Source organism: Phyllostomus hastatus, unplaced genomic scaffold, assembly GCF_019186645.2.
Source record: "Phyllostomus hastatus isolate PE091 unplaced genomic scaffold, TTU_PhHast_1.1 phas_scaffold_255, whole genome shotgun sequence".
In the NCBI taxonomy this organism is placed as follows: Eukaryota; Metazoa; Chordata; class Mammalia; order Chiroptera; family Phyllostomidae; genus Phyllostomus; species Phyllostomus hastatus.
Genome location: NW_025334019.1, coordinates 757,405 through 776,515, shown reverse-complemented (window position 1 = coordinate 776,515; position 19,111 = coordinate 757,405). Strand labels below are relative to the sequence as shown.

General features: G+C 37.3%; 1 protein-coding gene across 1 annotated transcript in view; it reads right to left on the bottom strand.

Annotated features, from left to right (window-relative positions):
- Nucleotides 1-19,111, bottom strand: part of F8 (coagulation factor VIII) — a 191,239-nt gene that overhangs the window by 121,984 nt on the left and 50,144 nt on the right. The window contains exons 6-9 of the mRNA XM_045817369.1: nucleotides 17,628-17,744; nucleotides 14,708-14,929; nucleotides 3,049-3,310; nucleotides 2,586-2,757 (exon numbers count right to left, since the gene is read on the bottom strand). Of these exons, the coding sequence (XP_045673325.1) occupies nucleotides 2,586-2,757; nucleotides 3,049-3,310; nucleotides 14,708-14,929; nucleotides 17,628-17,744 (773 nt within the window). The remainder of the gene's footprint in view (nucleotides 1-2,585; nucleotides 2,758-3,048; nucleotides 3,311-14,707; nucleotides 14,930-17,627; nucleotides 17,745-19,111) is intronic.

Genomic DNA, 19,111 nt, shown 5'->3' with positions numbered 1-19,111 from the left:
ATTTCCAGAGCAATTAAATTGCTTATTGTAAAAATAAAACTATAAAAGTAAAATAATAAAATATAGTAGACTATTTTTTAATCTCTTGGGCATGGTGAAGACATTCCTAGGCAGAAAACATAAGTAAAAAGATTGATAAAAATTGACTATATATAAAGCTGTTAACATCTTTGCACAGGTTTTGTGTAGACATAAATTTTCAACTTCTCTGCATAAATATCAAACAGCTGGATCATATGTTAACAGTATATTTAGCTTGTAAGAAACTGCTGAGTTGTCTTTCAAATTGGCTATACCATTTTACATTTCTACCAGCAATCAATGCAAGTCTTCCTTGCTCCAAAACTCACTAGCCTTTGTTGCAATCAAGATGTCCTTCAGTAGGAGAATAAATAAACTTTTGTGCATCCAAACAATGAAATATTATTCAACACTAACCATTAATAAGCTATAAAGCCATTCTGATAAGGTTATATACTGTATGATTCTAAATATGTGACCTTCTGGGAAAGGCAAAACCATGAAGTCAGTAAACAGATTAGTGGTTACTAGGGACTGGGGAGAGGGACAGATAAATACACAGAGCATAAAGGATTTTTAGGACAGTGAAACCACTCTGTCTGATACTGTAATGATGGATACATGTTATACATTTGTCCAACGTCAAGTGTGAACACTGATGTAAAATATGAAAAAAGATTGACTATATAAAAATAAAAAATCTTTGTAGGACAAAATACATCATAAAGGATTTAAAGTACAAGTGACAGATTAAGAAAAGCACTTGAAAGATAGTATGCCAATATCTATAATACATAAAGCCTTTTACAAATATATAAGCAAAGATGTCCATTCTAATAGAAAACTGGGCAAAACTTAAAAGCAGGAAACTTATGGAGGGTGTCATATAAATAGGTAACAAATATGAAACACTTGGCAATTTCACTACTAACCAAGGAAATGCAAATGAAGACAATATATAATCTTTTACTTATCAGATTAGAAAATATTATGCAGGTTTATAATATGTTATTGGCAATGATGTGGGGAAAGGGGCACTCATATAGTCTCAGTGAAGGTATAAATTGACACAGAACTGTTGAAAGGCATGTTGACAATATCTAACAAAATTCCATGTTGGGAAAGGCAGTCTCATGTGCACAGTCTTTTGGCCCTCTCTTAGCTACATAAAACTAGGCCTTGGGCCTGGAACATTTGCTTATTAGGAAATAAACAGTCCACACAGCCTGTTCCAGGCTTATCACCTTATGTGAGTATATCTTTTTTTGTTTCAGTCTCAATGAATTTTCTTTTGTTCTACATAAGCATGTGTATTCATAGGCCTGAGGCATGCCCCCAACTTTCAGTATTTTAGACTCCATGGAGAAAGGGGGAGAGGTAGTTGTTGGGATCTTACTGCTGCAGTAGGAGAAGGGTGCACATAGGCAAACTGCTCTGTGTTAGCTGCCAGGTGAGACCCGCTAGCCATGGGAACTCATGCACACTATTGGAGCTGATATCTTGCTCTAATATGTCTCTTCTGTATATGAGTAAAAGTGTTATTCCATCCAATCTTTGATTATGTTGTGTCTACATTGGCTACTCTAATACCAATATATAGTGGACAGAGGTGTCTGGACTTTTTTTCCTGATGGCTAGCATAGCAATCATATTTGCTATCCTCCATGTAGAGTCCTCCTCTGGCATAGGTAACTAGTGCATGGTGTTCTGCTGAAAACTCTATGTATAATAATCAGCATCCCTTGCAACATTCTTTTTATTTTTTGAAGATTTTATTTATTTATTCTTAGAGAGAAAGGAAGGGAGGGAGAGAAACACCAATTGGCTGCCTCTCACACATGCTCTGACCAGGGACTGGCCCACAACCCATACCTGTGCCCTGACCAGAATCAAACCAGCGAACTTTTGTTTTGTGGGATGATGCTCAACCCACTGAGCCACACTGGTCAGGGCCTTTCTGACATTCTTAAGCTGTTGAATTGATATAACCAACTATTTAGCTCCAAACTCATTGTAGAAAAATGAACCCCCTTTTTTAAAACTACTGTTCATTGAATATTTTATTCTTTGCAGCATAAACATTCTTAATAGCTTATATTAAGGTCAACAAACATTTTCTGGAAAGGACTGAATAGTAAATGCTCTAGGCTTTGTGAACTATATCTAGTCTATGTCACATATTCTTCTCATTATTATTCTTTTTTTACAACTCTTTAAGAATGTAAAATCCTTCTAAATTAATAGGCTATCCAAAAACAGACAATGAGGCAAATTTGCTGATTCTTGTACTATGTAATTGGTGGAAAAGTTTTAGAAGGATATGTATCAAAGTTTAGGCAATGAATATTTCAAGGAAGTGTGGCAGGTTTAAAGGGTGTCATTAAATTTGTATTGTATATACTCATATTTTAAAATAAATTTATAATCCACATTTGTTTGTGTAACACATAATTTTTTGAAGATGATGCCCATTAGAGATAAGGCTGAATTACAATGTTTTAAGAAACTCAAAACCTTCCAGACTTTTTCTTCTTACCCAACCTTATATCTTTTCCTCAACTTACCAACAGTGTGTCTCCAACTTCTCCATAAAGTAAAGGTCCTAGGATTCCTGATTCATACTGAATAGCTTCACGAGTTTTAAATGTTTCATCTGTGTATGCCATAAATCGGACTTTTTTGTACTTCCTGCCAATCCGCTGAGGACCATTATTCAAATATAAACTTTTATAACTTCTGTGTGAGACACAAAAAGATGAGAGGTTGGAATGGAGAATTCAAAGTAGATGACAGGTGGCTAAAATCCAACTCTAATACAGCTGATATGATTTAATCAAGGAAAAGAGTGGGAAAAACATAAGCATTCTTGATGCTTAGCTATTTTAGTTTGAAAACATTAATTCTCTGGACATCTGATTCCATACCTGCACCTATCCTAAATGTGGTTTGAGTATGTCTTGTTTTGAATAAATAGGAAGAACCTTTTGAGTATGGGGAAGAGACAGTATCGAGTCAAAAAGTACTTACTTGTCATTGGAGGTGGGGACTGAGGGAGCATAGTCCCAGTCCTCCTCTTCAGCAGCAATATAGTGAACCCAAGTTTTAGGATGCTTCTTGGCAGCTGAGCGGATTTGGAATAATGGAGGAGAGTTGTCATCATCAATCCTGACAATATCCATGTCAGAGTCATAAAATTCATCATCATAATATTCCTCTTTTTTATTGTTTTTCATCCGTAGTTGGGGTTCATCTGGGCAACTATCCACTTTGACATAAGCTTCCATACCATCTGGTGTCAGACAAACCAAAAAATGTCAGATTCCTACAAAATTTTCTTGCTTTAACTTCTATGACATTATTATCTCTCATTAGGTCTTCAAGCCTCTCTCTTAAGTGTTCTCTTCTCCACATCAATACTCTTTCTGGCCACTCTTCCATATGGATGACCTTTGCCATTTCTGGTACTTGCTGGTTTCTTCCTGTGGTCTTTGCACTTATCATTTCCCTTCTACTTGACTCTCCTTCAATACACATTTTACCACTTTTCAAGACTCACTTGTTTGCTCTTATAATACATGTCAATATTTCCTTTGTGGAACTGGCTCTGAGGAAACTTGAGGAACTACATATTTTCAACACCTAGAAGCTTAGGTCAAACCAACTCCCTCTTCCCACTGTCACCTAATGAGTTTTATTGGGTTGGCCAAAAAGTTAGTTCATTTTTTCCCCATAAAATGGTTCTAGTGGCATTTAGTTGTCTTTAACTTCACTTGAAACAATTTTGTTACACTGTAGTGTGACAGCTGTCATATCAGCATGCACTTAAAAAAACTTAATCAAAATTGGTGAATTTTTGTGAAGCCATTTTACTATTGAAGATGGAAGAAAATAAGCAACATTTTGGCATATTATGATTTATTATTTTTAAGAAAGGTAAAAATGCAACTGAAACACATACAAAAAGATTTGTGCAGTGTATGGAGGAGGTGCTGTAACTGACCAAGCATATCAAAAGTGTTTTGAGAAGTTTTGTGCTGGAGATGCCTCACTTGACTGTGCTCTACAGTCAGAGCAGTTGAAGTTGTTAACAATCAAATTGAGACATTGATTGAAAACAATCAACATTATACCATGTGGGAGACATCCTACATACTCAAAATATCCAAATTAAGCATTGAAAACATAACCAGCTTGGTTATGTTAATTGCTTTGATATTTGGGTTCCAATGTAAGTGAAAAAACTTTCTTGACCATATTTCTGCATGAAATTCTCTACTTTAATGTAACAATAACATTCTGTTTTTAAAACAAATTGTGATGAGTGATGAAAAGTGGATACTTTACAATAATGTGGAACAGAAGAGATTGTAGGGGCAAGTGAAATGTACCACCACCAACCACACAAAAGGCCAGTCTTCATCCAAAGAAGGTGATATTGTGTACATGGTGGGACTGAAAAGAATTAATTCCAACAAGTACCGCTCCCAATTAGACCAATTGAAAGCAGCATTCAGTGAAATGTTTCCAGAATTAGTCAACAGAAAATGCATAATCTTCCATCAGGATAACACAAGACTGCATGTTTCTTTGATGACCAGGCAAAAACTGTTACAGCTTGGCTGGGAAGTTCTGGTTCATCAGCTGTATTCACCAGACATTGCACCTGCAATTTCCATTTATTTCAGTCTTTCCAAAATTCTCTTAATGGAAAAAAATTTCAATTCTCTGGAAGACAGCAAAAAGCACCTGGAACATTTCTTTGCTCAAAAAGATAAAAAATTTTGGGAAGATGAAATTATGAAGTTGACTGAAGGATGGCAGAAGGTAGTGGAACAAAATGGTGAATATATTGTTCAATAAAATTATTAGTGAAAGTACAAAATATACCTTTTATTTTTACTTAATACCAAACAAAACTTTTGGACAGAATATATTTACTCCATTGAAGTATGACACAAAACATTAATTTAATAACAGCTTATCTGGAAAAATGTTATGGTAGATATAAATTTCAAGATACATTCCAAGTTCATAAAAACATGAAAAGGTAGAACATAAAATAAAAGAAATTTGTCATATATTTTAAGAGCAAATCTGCCTGTGACCAGTTGGAAGCCCTATCAATCTCATCTTTATGCTTTATACAATGTAGATAATAATCCATACCCTATCTATACTATAGGGCTATTTTGAAGATCAATACTAACAAGGGAAAATTATTTGCTGGATGAAGTGGAACAGGGCAGACTTCAGAAGCAGCAAAACACTAGTCTGGGGTTCATATAGCTTTAAATATTGTAAACTAAATTTTACAATTTAGTTTGTTGTAAATATAAAAGTGAAGGGTTTTATTTGAGGTTCAATAAGGCAAAACTTTTTTTTCCCTGAAAAACAAGGATTAAAATCAGTGAAAACAAGTTATCAAAGAATAAAATAAAACAAAACATAAAACAAATTCCTCTTAAATTGAATCTGGCTCAGACTAGACAATGACCAAACTGCATACAAATAAAAGACTTATTCTTCTGTGCCTATATGATCAACTTCCTGTCACTCACCCACTAAGACACACTTGTCCCCTGTGTTTTGTCAGGAATTCCATAAGTATTATATAACAGATGAAGAAAAGGTATCCTTATTCTTTATCACTATATTGTGTCACTCACAAACATAAGGGCAAAATAGTGGATGCATAGCAAGATCAAATCTTTTATCCAAGAACCATGGAACCTGAAAAGTGGTTTAATTTGAGTGATAGGACAGATCCAAGATGGTGGCAGAGTAGCTGGCAGCTCTGTTCTTCTGTTCTCAGACATGGGTCAGATTTGAAGTGATAACAAAGAGGGGAGAGTGAATGAAAGCATCTGTGAGAGAGAGGATATGTGGAGGACAGCATGGGGAAGGTGTGGGAGAACACAGGAACTGATACCTGCTGGGTGCACGGGGTGGGGGCTGATGGCCCAGGCTTTCTAGATGGGCTGCCACTGCTGCCCAGCCTGGCACTGCTGGCTGCACAGAGTCAGGGTGGCTGTAGATCCGGTCAGGAACCATGAGCTACCAGGGCAGCGAGAGAAGCCCTGGAGGTGTGGGCTCCATAAATAGCATGGTGGGAACAGGCAGGCCTGAGAAGACTTTCAGAGGGAGCAGGGACAGCAGGCCGTCATCACTTTGTTCTATAGTAGAGCTGAGGGGATCTTCCCAATGCCATCTGGGAAGTATTCAGAGAGAAACTTTACCTAAAATTGTTGGAGGCCCTGTAAGGAGGTGACCAGCCTTGACCAAGAAAGACTGTGATTTTTGGAGAGAGGGAGCACAAGGAGAACAGGACCCCCAGGGACCTGTGCTACAGCATAAGGGCCATAGAGAAACTCTTAAAAGGGCCACTGAAACATACTCGAGGCTTGGTAGGGACCTGGGTGTGCAGGCCTGTGCATGCCAGTGGCACACAGCAGATTGCTAACCAAAAATCTCAGAGGCGTTGAATACACTAAAGGAATGGGAGGACCCAACCCAACACGGCTCGCAAGCAGAGGGCACAGCAAAGTGGAGAATTCAGGCCAAACCCTTTGTGAGAGATTAGCAGGCTGGTCTCCAAGGTAGGAGCTGAGTGCCTGAGATTTGCTACTGTCAGCCAGAGCCTTTCACAGACAAGTGAACCCAACCCCCACCTGTGGGATTACAGGTTCCGCAGAGCAGCAAGGTCAGGCCCAGGAGTTTCCTGTGGCATGCATTTCCTCAGGGTAAAGAAGAAAAAGGCCCTTCACTAGACACTACATGCTACACAGCTCCTCAGCCCTGATTTACTAAACCCATCAGAGCAGAGAAAATAGACACAGGTGCAACAAGACACTATCTTTGCTCCTGCATAGCTGTTTAACGTTCATTTCATATCCTTCAACTCTGGGCATAATGTGGCACCAGGTTTTATAATACTTTATTTCAAATCTCATATATTGCTCTTCCCTTCTCTTACTCCACACTACCTACTTCATATACTTGTTTTAAATTCTATTTTCTCTTTTGCTATGACTTGTTTCTATTCTGCACTATTACTATTGCTCCCTCCTCCAGCCTCTCAAAACCATTTGTGATTGTCATTAGTCATCTCACACTCCTTTACCTGTTCTTATATGCTTATTCTCTCTCTACACTTCTCAATCTTTGCTCATAGGTAGTGGATAAGGTGGTTGTTGTTACAGTTCCTCAATCTTATTTCTAGATAGTGACTATCTCTGTATTTCAAATCTCTCATTTCCACTTGCCTTCCTCTTGCCTTTCCCTTTTTTCATTTTAAATGTTAATTTTTTTCCTCTTAGCTGGGTTTTCATCCCACACTGTTAATATTCCTTCTCCCTCTATCATCTCAAAATAACTTCTCTTTCCTCTAGACATCTCTTAAACTCTTCTTTCTGTCCTTGTGCCCTATGATTCCCATTCCACCTATATAAATCTTAGCTCATTGATTGTTGATATCTCTGTGGTGCAGATTTTTCTGCAATTATATATTTTGTTGTGGTTGTCTGTTTTTTCTCTCACTAGGTATTTACAAATATATATTATTTCTTTAAATTTTGGTTTTAACCTAATGATACACACTTCTCCTTTCTTACTTCATTCCACCTTCCTTCCTCCCTTTTTCAGTTATGAAGTAAATTTTATTTTATATTCCACTTTGCTTTGTCTCTATTCCCTACTCTTATTATTGACTCTCCCTCTACCATCACAAAATGTCTGTTCTTTCAGTTAGTCATCTCATATCTGTTTTCCCTTTCTTATAGCAGTCTTAATCTCTTTGCACCTTTATTAATACTGACACATTGGCTGTTGATAGTCTAATGGTGGGTAGGGGATATCTTTGTGGGTGTTGGTCTGTTTTCTTAGCTGTTTAGTTTTTATTCTGGCAGAACCTGTATGACAGCATGCAAGATTTGGAGGGTAGAGTGACTTTCAGTCAGTCAGTCAGAGGGAAGAACCCACCAAAGAATGACCCAACAACCCAAACCCAATTACAACCACATAAAAGTCATTAAGGGCAGTGCAAGAATATCAAGTGCAGGTGGTCAAAGAGATTGCACCATTGAGTCCCACAGGTCTCCTACTACAGAAGATCACACCACAAAGACAGGGAGTCAAAGCAGATAAATCTAGTAAGCAGAAATGAACAGGAAGAGTCACCTAAAATGGAAGGATAAAGAAACAACCCCCAATCGAAAGGAAAGGAGGAATTTCCAGAAAGACTGCTAAATAAAATGGAGACAACCTAACTATCAGACATTGAGTTCAAAATAATGTTTATAAGAATACTCAAGGAGATCAGTGAGAACCTCAAATGACTCCAGGACAGCTTCAAGGAACTTACTATGAACTACACCAGCATGAAAAAGTACATAGAAACTATCAATAAGAGACAGGAGGAAATGAAAAATACAATATCTGAAATGAAGAACACAGTAGAAGGAATTAAAAGCAGGTTAGATGAAGTAAAGTATCAAATCAATGAGAAAAGGCTCAAGAAGAACAAAGAGGGGTTAAGGGAACTGCAGGACAATGTGAAACATAATAATATCCAGATAATAGGGATACCAGAAGGGGAAGGAAAGGAACAAGGGATAGAAAACCTGTTTGAAAAAGTAATGACAGGAAACTTCCCTAATTTGATGAGAGAAAAAGTCCCACAAGTCCAGGAAGCACAGAGCATTCCAATCAAAATGAACCCAAAGAGGCCCACTCCAAGACACATCATAATTAAAATGGCAAAATTTAAAGACAAAGAGAGAATCTCAAAGTCAGCAAGGGAGAAACAGATAGTAACATACAAGGGAGCTCCAATAAGGTTAGCAGCAGATTTCTCAACAGAGACACTACAAGCCAGAAGGTAATGGTAAGAAATGTTCCAAGTAATGAAAAGCAAAGGCCTGCAATCAAGACTACTTTACCCAGCAAGGCTCTCATTTAAAATGTAAAGCAAAATAAGAAGTTTCCCAGACAAAAGAAGGCTGAAAGAGTACACCTCCACCAAACCACCATTGCAAGACATGCTAAAGGGACTGCTTTAAGAAGATGAACAGAATGAGTGAGAGACAGAAGAACACACACACAAAGGGGGGAAATAGCAATGAATAAGTACCTATCAATAATAACCTTAAATGTAAATGGATTAAATGCCCCAGTCAAAGGACACAGAATAGCTTAATGGATAAGAATACATTACCCACACATATGCTACCTATAATAGACCCACCTCAGAACAAAAGACCTACACAGACTGAAAATGAAGAGTAAGAAAAAAATATTCCAAGACAGACAGAAAAAAAAAGGCTGGCATAGCAATACTTCTATCAGACAAAATAGATTTCCAAACAAAGGCATAAAAAGAGACAGAGAGGTCCATTTCATAATACTGAAGGTAAGAATTCATCAAGAAGACATAAACACCCCAGCTGGTGTGCCTCAGTGGATAGAGTGCCAGTTTGTGAACCGAAATGTTGCCAGTTCAATTCCCAGTGAGGGCACATGCCTGGGTTGTGGGCCAGGTTCCCAGTTGGGGACAGGTGAGAAGCAACAGATTAATGTAGCTCTCACATATCAATGTTTCTTTCCCTACTTTTCCCTCCCTTCCCCCTCTCTAAAAGTAAATAAGCAAAATCTTTTTAAAAATGAATTTAAAAAAGAAAGATATAAACATTGTAAACATATATGCACCCAAGATAGGAGCACCCAAATATATAAGGAAAATCTTGGAGGACTTAAAGAAAGATAGACAGCAACATACTTATAGTAGGGAACTTTAACACCCCACTGTCAACAATGGACAGATCTTCTGAACAAAGATTCAACAAGGATATTATGACACTGAATGACACCCTATATCAAATGGATTTAACTGATATATACAGAATCTTTCACCCCAAAGAAGTAAAATACACATTCTTTTCAAATGCACATGGAACATTCTCAAAGATAGACCACACAATAGGACACAAAACAAGCCTCAACAAATTCAAGAAAATTGAAATCATATCAAGCATTTTTTTTTTGGATCACAATGGCATGAAACTGGAAACCAACCTAAAAAAAAACACAAAAACTTAAAAACAGTCACATTCATGGAGACTGAATAAGATGATATTAAGCAATGAATGGGTTAACAATGACATCAAGGAGGAAGTCAAAAAGTTTCTGGAAACAAGTGAAAATTAACACAAAACAGCCCAATTCTGGGCACAATATTGGGCCAATATTGGGCACAATGAAGGCAGTCCTGAGAGGGAAGTTCATAGAAATACAGGCCTGCCTGAAAAAGATGGAAACATTTCAGATAAACAACCTAACCCTACAACTACAAGAACTGGAAGAACAAAATAAACAAAGCCAAGAGCAACTAGAAGGAAGGAAATAATCAAGATCAGAGAAGAATTATATGACATAGAGATGAAAAGAATAATTCAAAAGCCCAATGAGTCCAGGAGCTGCTTCTTTGAAAAGATAAACATAATTGGCAAGCCTTTAACCAGACTCATTAAGAAGAAAAGATAGAGGAACCAAACAAAGAAAATCAGAAATAAAAGAGGAGAAATTACAACTGACATTGCAGAAATACAAAGGATTGTAAGAAATTACTGTGAATAACTATATGCCAAGAAATTTGAAAACCTGGGCAAAGTGGACAAATTTCTAGAAACATACAATCTTCCAAAACTGAAGTAGAAAAAAGCAGAAAGCCTGAACAGACCAAGAACAGTTGGTGAAATTGAAGCAGTAACCAAAAAACTCCTAGCATACAAAAGCCCTGGACCGGACAGCTTCCCAGGAGAATTTTACAACACATTCAGGGAAGAGCTAACCCCTATACTGCTTAAACTATTCCAAAAAAATCCAAGAGGAGGGAAGACTCCCAAATTCATTTTATGAGGTCACCATCATCCTAATTCCAAAACCACATAAAGACATGACAAAGAAAGAAAACTATGGGCCAATATCACTGATGAACATAGATGCTAAAATCCTTGACAAAATATTGCCAATCTGGATCTAGCAATATATTAAAAAAGAACATACCCCATGATCAAGTGAGAGTCATCCTAGGGATGCAAGGATGGTACAATATTCACAAATCAATAAACATAATATATCACATAAACAAAATGAAAAACAAAGATCACATGGTCATATAAATAGGTGCTGGAAAAGCACTTGATAAAGTATAGCACCCATTTATGATAAAAGCACTCAGCAAAGTGGGTGTAGAGGGAGCATGAATCAACATAATAAAGGTCATATATGAGAAATCTATAGCTAACATCATACTCAATGGGCAAAAACTAAAAGTTTTCTTCCTAAGATCAGGCACAAGACAAGGGTGCCTTCTTTCACCACTTCTCTTCGACATAGTATTGGAAGTCCTAGCCACAGCAATCAGACAACAAAGAGAATTAAAAGGCATCCAAATTAGAAAGCAGGGCATAAAACTGTCATTGTTTGCAGATGACATGATAGTGTACATAGAAAAACCCTACAGACTCCACCAATAAAACTACTCCACCTAATAAGTGAATTTGGCAAAGCAGCAGAATACAAAGTCAATATTCAGAAATAGAAGGCATTTTTTACACTAACAATGAAATGTCAGAAACAGAAATTAGGAAAAAAATCCCGTTTACTATAGTAATATGAAAAATAATGTACCTACAAATAAACCTAACCAAAGAGGTGAAAGACCTATACTGAGGGAACTACAGAACACTGAAGAAAAAAAATAGGGTAGACACAAATAAATGGAAGCATATGTCACGGATTGGAAGAATTAACATCATCAAAATGTTCGTACTACCCAAAGCAATTGATAGATTAAATGCAATTCCTATCAAAATACCATGACATATTTCATAGCTATAGAACAAACATTTCAGAAATTTACATGGACCAATAAACAATTCTGTATAGGCTCAGCAATTTTGAGAAAGAAAAACAAAGTAGGAGGGATCACAATACCTGGTATCAAACTATATTACAAGGCCACTGTAATCAAAACAGTCTGGTACTGGCATAAGAACAGACACATAGATCAATGGAAGAGAATAGAGAGCCCAGAAAAAAACCCAAGTCTCTATAGTCAATTAGTAATTGACAAAGGGTCAGGAGCATAAAATAGAGTAAAAAAGAGCCTCTTCAATAAATGGTGTTGGGAGATCAGGGCAGGTACATGCAAAAAAGTGAAACTAGACCACCAACTTACACCATACACCAGAATATACTCCAAATAGATAAAAGACTTAAATATAAGTTGCAATACCATAAAAGTGCTAGACGTGAATATAGGCAGGAAAATTTCAGATATCCCATGCAGCAACATTTTTACCGATATGTACCCTAGAGCAAGGGATGTAAAGGAAAGAATAAACAAATGGGATTACATCAAATTAAAAAGCTTCTGCACGGCTACAGAAAACATCAGCAAAATAAAAAGCGAACCAACCATATGGGAAAACATATTTACAAATGATACCTCAGACAAGGGTTTGATCTCCAAAGTATATAAAGAACTCACATGACTCCACTCCAGGAAGACTAACAATCCAGTTTAAAAAATGGGGAAAGGACTTGAACAGACACTTCTTCAAGAAGGATATACAGAGGTCCCAGAGATGTATGAAAGGATGCTCAGCCCTGGCTGGTGTAGCTCAGTGGACTGAGCATGGGCTGCGAACCAATGTGTGGCAGGTTCAATTCCCAGTCAGGGTACATGCCTGGGTTGCAGGCCATGACCCCCAGCAGCCGCACATTGATGTTTCTCTCTAAAAATAAATAAATAAATAAAATCTTTGAAAAAAGGACATGGTAAAAATATTCAAAACATATTAAGGAGCATATAATGAAAAGAAAGTCACCTTTTCAAAAAAAAAGGATGCTCAGCATCACTAACCATCAGAGAGATGCAAATTAAAACCACAATGAGATACCACTTAACATCAGTGAGAATGGCCATCATTAACAAATCAACAAACAAGTGCTAGTGAGGTTGTGGAGAAAAGGGAACCCTAGTACACTGTTGGTGGGAATGCAGACTGGTGCAGCCACTGTGGAAAACAGTATGGAATTTCCTCAGAAAACTAAAAATGGAACTGCCTTTTGATCCAGTGATTCCACTGCTGGGAGTATACCCTAAGAATCCTGAAACACCAATTCAGAAGAACCTATGCACCCCAATGTTCATAGCAGCATTACTTACATTAGCCAAGTTCTGCAAATAGACTAAGTGCCCATCAGTAAATGAGTGGATCCCAAAACTGTGGTACATTTGCACAATGGAATACTATGCAGCAGAAAGAAGGAGCTCCTACCCTTTGTGTGAGCATGGATGGATCTGGAGAGTATTATGCTAAGTGAAATAAACCAGACAGTGGAAGGCAAAGACCATATGATCTCCCCTGTAAGTGGAACCTAATCTACAAAAGAAATAAATGGGCAAAAAAGAACCAGAGACATGGAAATAAAGAACAAACTGACAGTGACCAGAGGGAAGGGGGGAGGGTGATAATGGGGTAAAGAAGTGTCAAGTCAAGGAACATGTAAAGGACCCATGGGCAAGGACAATGGGGTGGGGGTTGTCTTTGGGAGCAGGGGTTGGGTGGGCCAAAGGAGAGCAACAGGGGAATATGGTAACAACTGTAACTGAACAACAATAAAAGAAGAAAAAAGGAAAAGAAAAGAACAGAGAATAATAAGGAAATGAAAAGAGTGATAGGACAAACAAGTGCTATTGAACATGGAAATTAGGCCTCCTCCACCTTCTCCTCCAATAGCCCTCAATAGTCACAACAGAGGATTAGGCAAAGAGTCTTGATTGATTGATTCAAAATTAAGAGTTAGCAGAATGAATACATAAGGAAAATGGGCATGAGGTGATCATGTAATGTGAATTTTTACAGCCTGTATCTACAAATGAGGTCATATTAACAATAATTTGAAACTCTAGGTACCATTGCTCAAAAGTAATTTCACAGGAACTTTGACCCTTTGCAAAGTCCCTTTCATGTAGTCCTTAAAAGCTTCATGTTGTACTTCAAGTATACTAACCAAATCCATTCCCATGTTGCTTCTTCCAGTATCCACTATCCCCTGACATGATCTGAGATTAGCTGTGTCTCACCTCCAGCAGGTATCTGCAGAGTGCTTCCATGTGCACTAGTTGTCTGGTGTCTCATATTGAGCATTGTAGTATCCTCTTACATTTGCTAGTTATTGTCCTGAGTATTTCTAATGATATCCTGGAGCTCTTGTGTTTATAACCTGAACAGTGCTGTTTTTCCCGTTTCTCTAAATTTCTCATAAAACATCTCTTCAGCTATGTATGGCCTGCCTTTCTCTCTACACAGGATAAAAGTGTAGTTAATGGGATTAAGCTGGAAAACTGATAATATGCTGTCCTCCTCACTTTTCCCACTTCATTTATCCATAAACCATCTGCCCTACCTCTATCACAGGGATTTAACTAAAACCTCACCAATGCTACAAGTATTCAAGCCCTCTTATACTCAAGGCAAAATCTTTACTCTGAAAACTGGTAACCAGGGAATCTCAGTTGAGGTCTAACTAACATAATCCTATAGTGGACAGTGGACAGTAAATTCTAATAAATAAAGGTTGGAGACTTATAATATTAGTTTTTAAGATCCACAAATATTACCGTGTTGGTGGGAAGAGATATGGCAATAGAGTAGAAACTGGCCAAGTTCCATTAGAAGTGTCTGAGCAGTAAGGAAAGTTATTGGTGAGATCTCCAAGGAGGCCTGTCGATGGTTCCTCACAAGAAATGTGTGACCTTCAAGGAAAATTGAGTGCACTTCGGGGGTGGTGCCTATTCCAATCACATGCCAATATATCGATTTCTTGTGACACCCAATTAGACCTGTAAAATGGGAATAAGATAGCTATGATCATGAGAGAATTTGAAATGGGAAACATTTCCTAAGGTAGGATGAACAAATTGACCTTATACATTTTATTATCTTGACTTGGAACCAAAGTTTCTAAGGACACAGGGGTGAAAGCAACAGCTCTTGCCAAAGTCACCAATGACTATCATGCTGCTAAATCCAATGGATATATTTTAGTTTTCATTTGCACTCGTTGACCATTCATTCCTTCTTGAAATTCTCTCCTCCCTTGGCCTCTATACCAACACCTTTCTGGGTTTTGTTTCCCTGTTGGTTAGACTACTCCTTCTGTCTCCTTCCCTGATCCTTCCTTCTCTACTCACCCATTAGATGACAGATCACCTCAGTGCTCAGCTTTGGCTTTATTTTCTTGTTAACCAATATTTTCTCCCTAAACAATATCATCCACTCTCATGGTGTTAATGATCATCTATATTCTAATAACTCTCCTGTTTCAGACATCTCCTATAACTCCAGACTCATACAATAACATTTCAATATCTTCACCTAGTTATTTCATAAAACCCACACATCCAAAAACCACATTTGAATCTTCATTACCTCATCTTTTTCTAGAGTTCCTTATTTCAGTGAATGGCACCATCCTATTTTCAATTATTCAAGTGAGAGTCATTCTTGTCTCCAATCTCACTTCTCACAACCAATCCGACCCCAATTATGACAATATAATTAATAACACTAATATTTACTTGTTTTCTTTTAAGCACTAAGATTTTATAAGTTTTAACTCACTCACTCCTCACAATAATCCTATTAATGTAGAAATTATTATCATCATCCTTCTCTTAGAGGAGAGGAAACTCATGCCCAGGGAAGTTAAGTAACTTGCTCAAATTTGAACCCAAGAAGCTGTATGTTTACATTTCACACTGTTAAAAACTTCCATGGTACAGCTGTTTTCTATTTTGGTTCCTGCAGCTTTCGTGTGTGTGTGTGTGTGATTACTGTCAGTAATTATAGTAAAAAATGACATTTTACTGTTATGACTATCCCTACCATCTGTAGCCAAGCTAGTGAGCTACCATTAACTCTTATCTGAACCACTTGAATAGCTTCTTTACAGGTCTTTCTACATCTTGTCATACTCCCTTCTAAACTTTTCACCCACGAGGAAATTAGTGTGATATATTTGCATTTCAGATCGGATTATGGTATCCTTTAGCCCCAAACTCTTCAGTGACTGCCATTCCATATAGAATCAAGTCCAAACATTTTAGAAAGGTCTAGAAAGCCCTGAATAGCTTGATCCCTAGTACCTCTCCAGTCTCATCTCATATCACCTCATTTCCCTATTAACTAATCTTGTTTCAAAGCTCAACTTAAATGGCACTTCCTTAGGGAAGCCTTCTCTGATTCCCCAGTCTAGATCAGTCTCCTTTATTATATGTTCACATATAATTATGTAATTTTCCTTCAAAGAAATTCTTTTGTAATTTTGAATTTATTATTATAATTATTTGATTACTACATCTGCCTATTATGCTATAAGCTAATGTGAGATCAGGGTTTTGCATGATTTGAAGGTTAATTTATTTTAGAATTCTAAAATCATGCATGTTCATTGTAGAATTATTGGAAATACAGAAAAGAGTTACAAAAATATCCATCCTTGTCCTTTATTATTTTCTTGTGTTTCTAAATTTTTCAACTTCCTCTTTTGTGGTTTACACTCCAGTTATACTGTAGTACATCTCCAGTGACTTCTAAGGACTACCATTTCTAAAAATGTCTCTATTCTTTCCACAATGCTGATTCATAATTTGGCTCAGAATTGTAGGTTGAAAATGATTTTTGCCTTAGAACTTTAAAGGTATTGCTTCATTATATTACCAGTCTAATTCTCATGTGTTTGTATGTGACCTGTTTTTCCCAGGGGAAGCTTAAATATTTTATATGTGTTCTCTGAAATTCCACAATCATTATTTTGTATTGAGATTTTTTTAAAATTATCTTTTTGGGAAGTTTTAATATAAAGGCTCAAACCTTTTCATTCTTAACACATTCCTTTAATTTTCAAAATCTGTTTTTAAATATATTATCAATGTCTTTTTGTTTTACTTTCTGGGAGCCTTTCTCTATTCTACCTATCTTCTATTGAGTTTGTATTTTGACCATTGTATTCCTAATTTTTCTGAGCATATTTTTGTTTTGATTGTTTTTTCATAGAACCCTATTATTACTTTATTGATGCAGTATTTTGTTTTTTAATCTTTAATGTATTTTTTCCATTACCATTTAGTTTTTTTATATACCTCTCCCTGATACACTATTTTGTTGAATCTATACAAATACAAATTAGAGCTTTTGAAAAGTTCTCTTCTGTTCCAAGCATTATCTCTTTTTCTTCTGGGATTATTATTTTCTTTATCTTTGAATATCCTTTTTATGTTTCAGACTTTTTAAAAATATCTCTTCATCTTTGGCTGCCCACATATTCAAGCAAAAGGAAAGAGAAATCTGTGAGCTCTGTGTACATGTGCAGGCCTTCAGTTTTAGGAATCTGGAAGAGGAATCAGCCACTGTACTTTAAGACTCTCCACCAAAGGCCTGGATTCAGTGTGCTTTCCTCTGGGTGTAGAGAACTGGATTAAAGAGCTCTGGTAGTGAATGCTGAAGCCCCTGAGGATTCTTGAGCAAGTGTGTACATACCTGGGAGAGACCGGTTTACATAGCCATTGATTGTGTGCATTTCAGGCCGGGCCCAAGCAGATACTGTTTCCATAGCTTGTGCAGAGGACTCATATGTTTCTGAATGCCAACTTTTCCCTGATGAGAGAGGATGGAAATGCAGGGCTAGCTAAGTGTCTGTATCATAACTGGCCCTCCCTTTCTCCTTCCCTCTCCCACACAGGGCAAAGACTGCTCACACCTTAAGCATTTCTGTCAGCACAGTGAGAATGGATGGCATGCCTTCAAAGTCAGTGAGAGAGGAAATAGACAATTACCAAAAGGCAGACATTTCTGGCTCAAACTGATGATCTCCCTATTTGCCCATGACAGGGAAGGGATAATGACAAATGATAACTAGGAGAAGGGAGAATATTTTCCCCATAAGGATTTCATTCTATTCATTAGCTTATTTAAAAGGAAAGGAGGTAAAATCATCCTAGGAAAAGTCTGTCAGTTCCTGTCCCTGCTCTAATTGTTTCATCAAGCTCATAGTAACAAAAGCCCAAGAACCCGAAACTTCCCAACCTATTCCATGAAATTAATAAGAGTGAAAGCACTGTAAATCTCATTACTGGACAATAGCTTCTTAAAGTTACCCTTTTGTGCGAAGGACTGGCAGCCAATGCTGAAACTTCCTGAAGCACCCCGTCTTTGGAGGAAATTCTCGTAAGGTCATTTATCTGTTTATCCACTAATTTGTTCATTCATGCAAATATATTTACTGACTGCTACTGAGTGCTAGGCACTGATAACAGGGAAGGCAGCCTCTGCCTGCAAGGTACTTACAATTTAGCCTGAATAGACAGAGAAGCTGACAATTATAATAAAAAGTGAAGAGTGATGTGATAGAGATGAGAACAGGATACTATGGGAGCAGAGAGGATAAGAAACTTCACTTTGCTTAAAGGGAAAGGGACATAAGGTCAAAAAGATAAAAAATGTATTTTTCTTTTTTTATTGTTGTTCAAATACAGTTGTGTCCAATTTCACCCCACTACTCTCCCCCACCCCAGCCATCCCCACCTCCCACCCTCAATCCTACCCCCCTTTGGTTTTGTCCATGTGTCCTTTATACATGTTCCTGAAAACCCCTCTCCCTTTTCCCCCCATTATCCCCTTCTACCTCCCCTCTAGTTACTATCAGTTTATTCTTAATTTCCATGTCTCTGGTTATATTTTGCTTGCTTTTTTTGTTGATTAGTTTCCACTTATAGGTGGGATCATATGCTATTTGTCTTTCATTGTCTAGATTATTTCACTTAGTGTAATACTCTCCAGATCCATCCAAGCTGTCACAAAGGATAGGAGCTCCTTCTTTCTTTCTGATGCATAGTATTCCATCGTATAAATGTACCACAGTTTTTTAAAAATTATTTTATTGTTGTTCAAGTACAGTTGTCCCCATTTAACCCTCACCACTCCCCCCAACCCCAGCCATCCCCACCTCCCTCCACTGCTTCTAC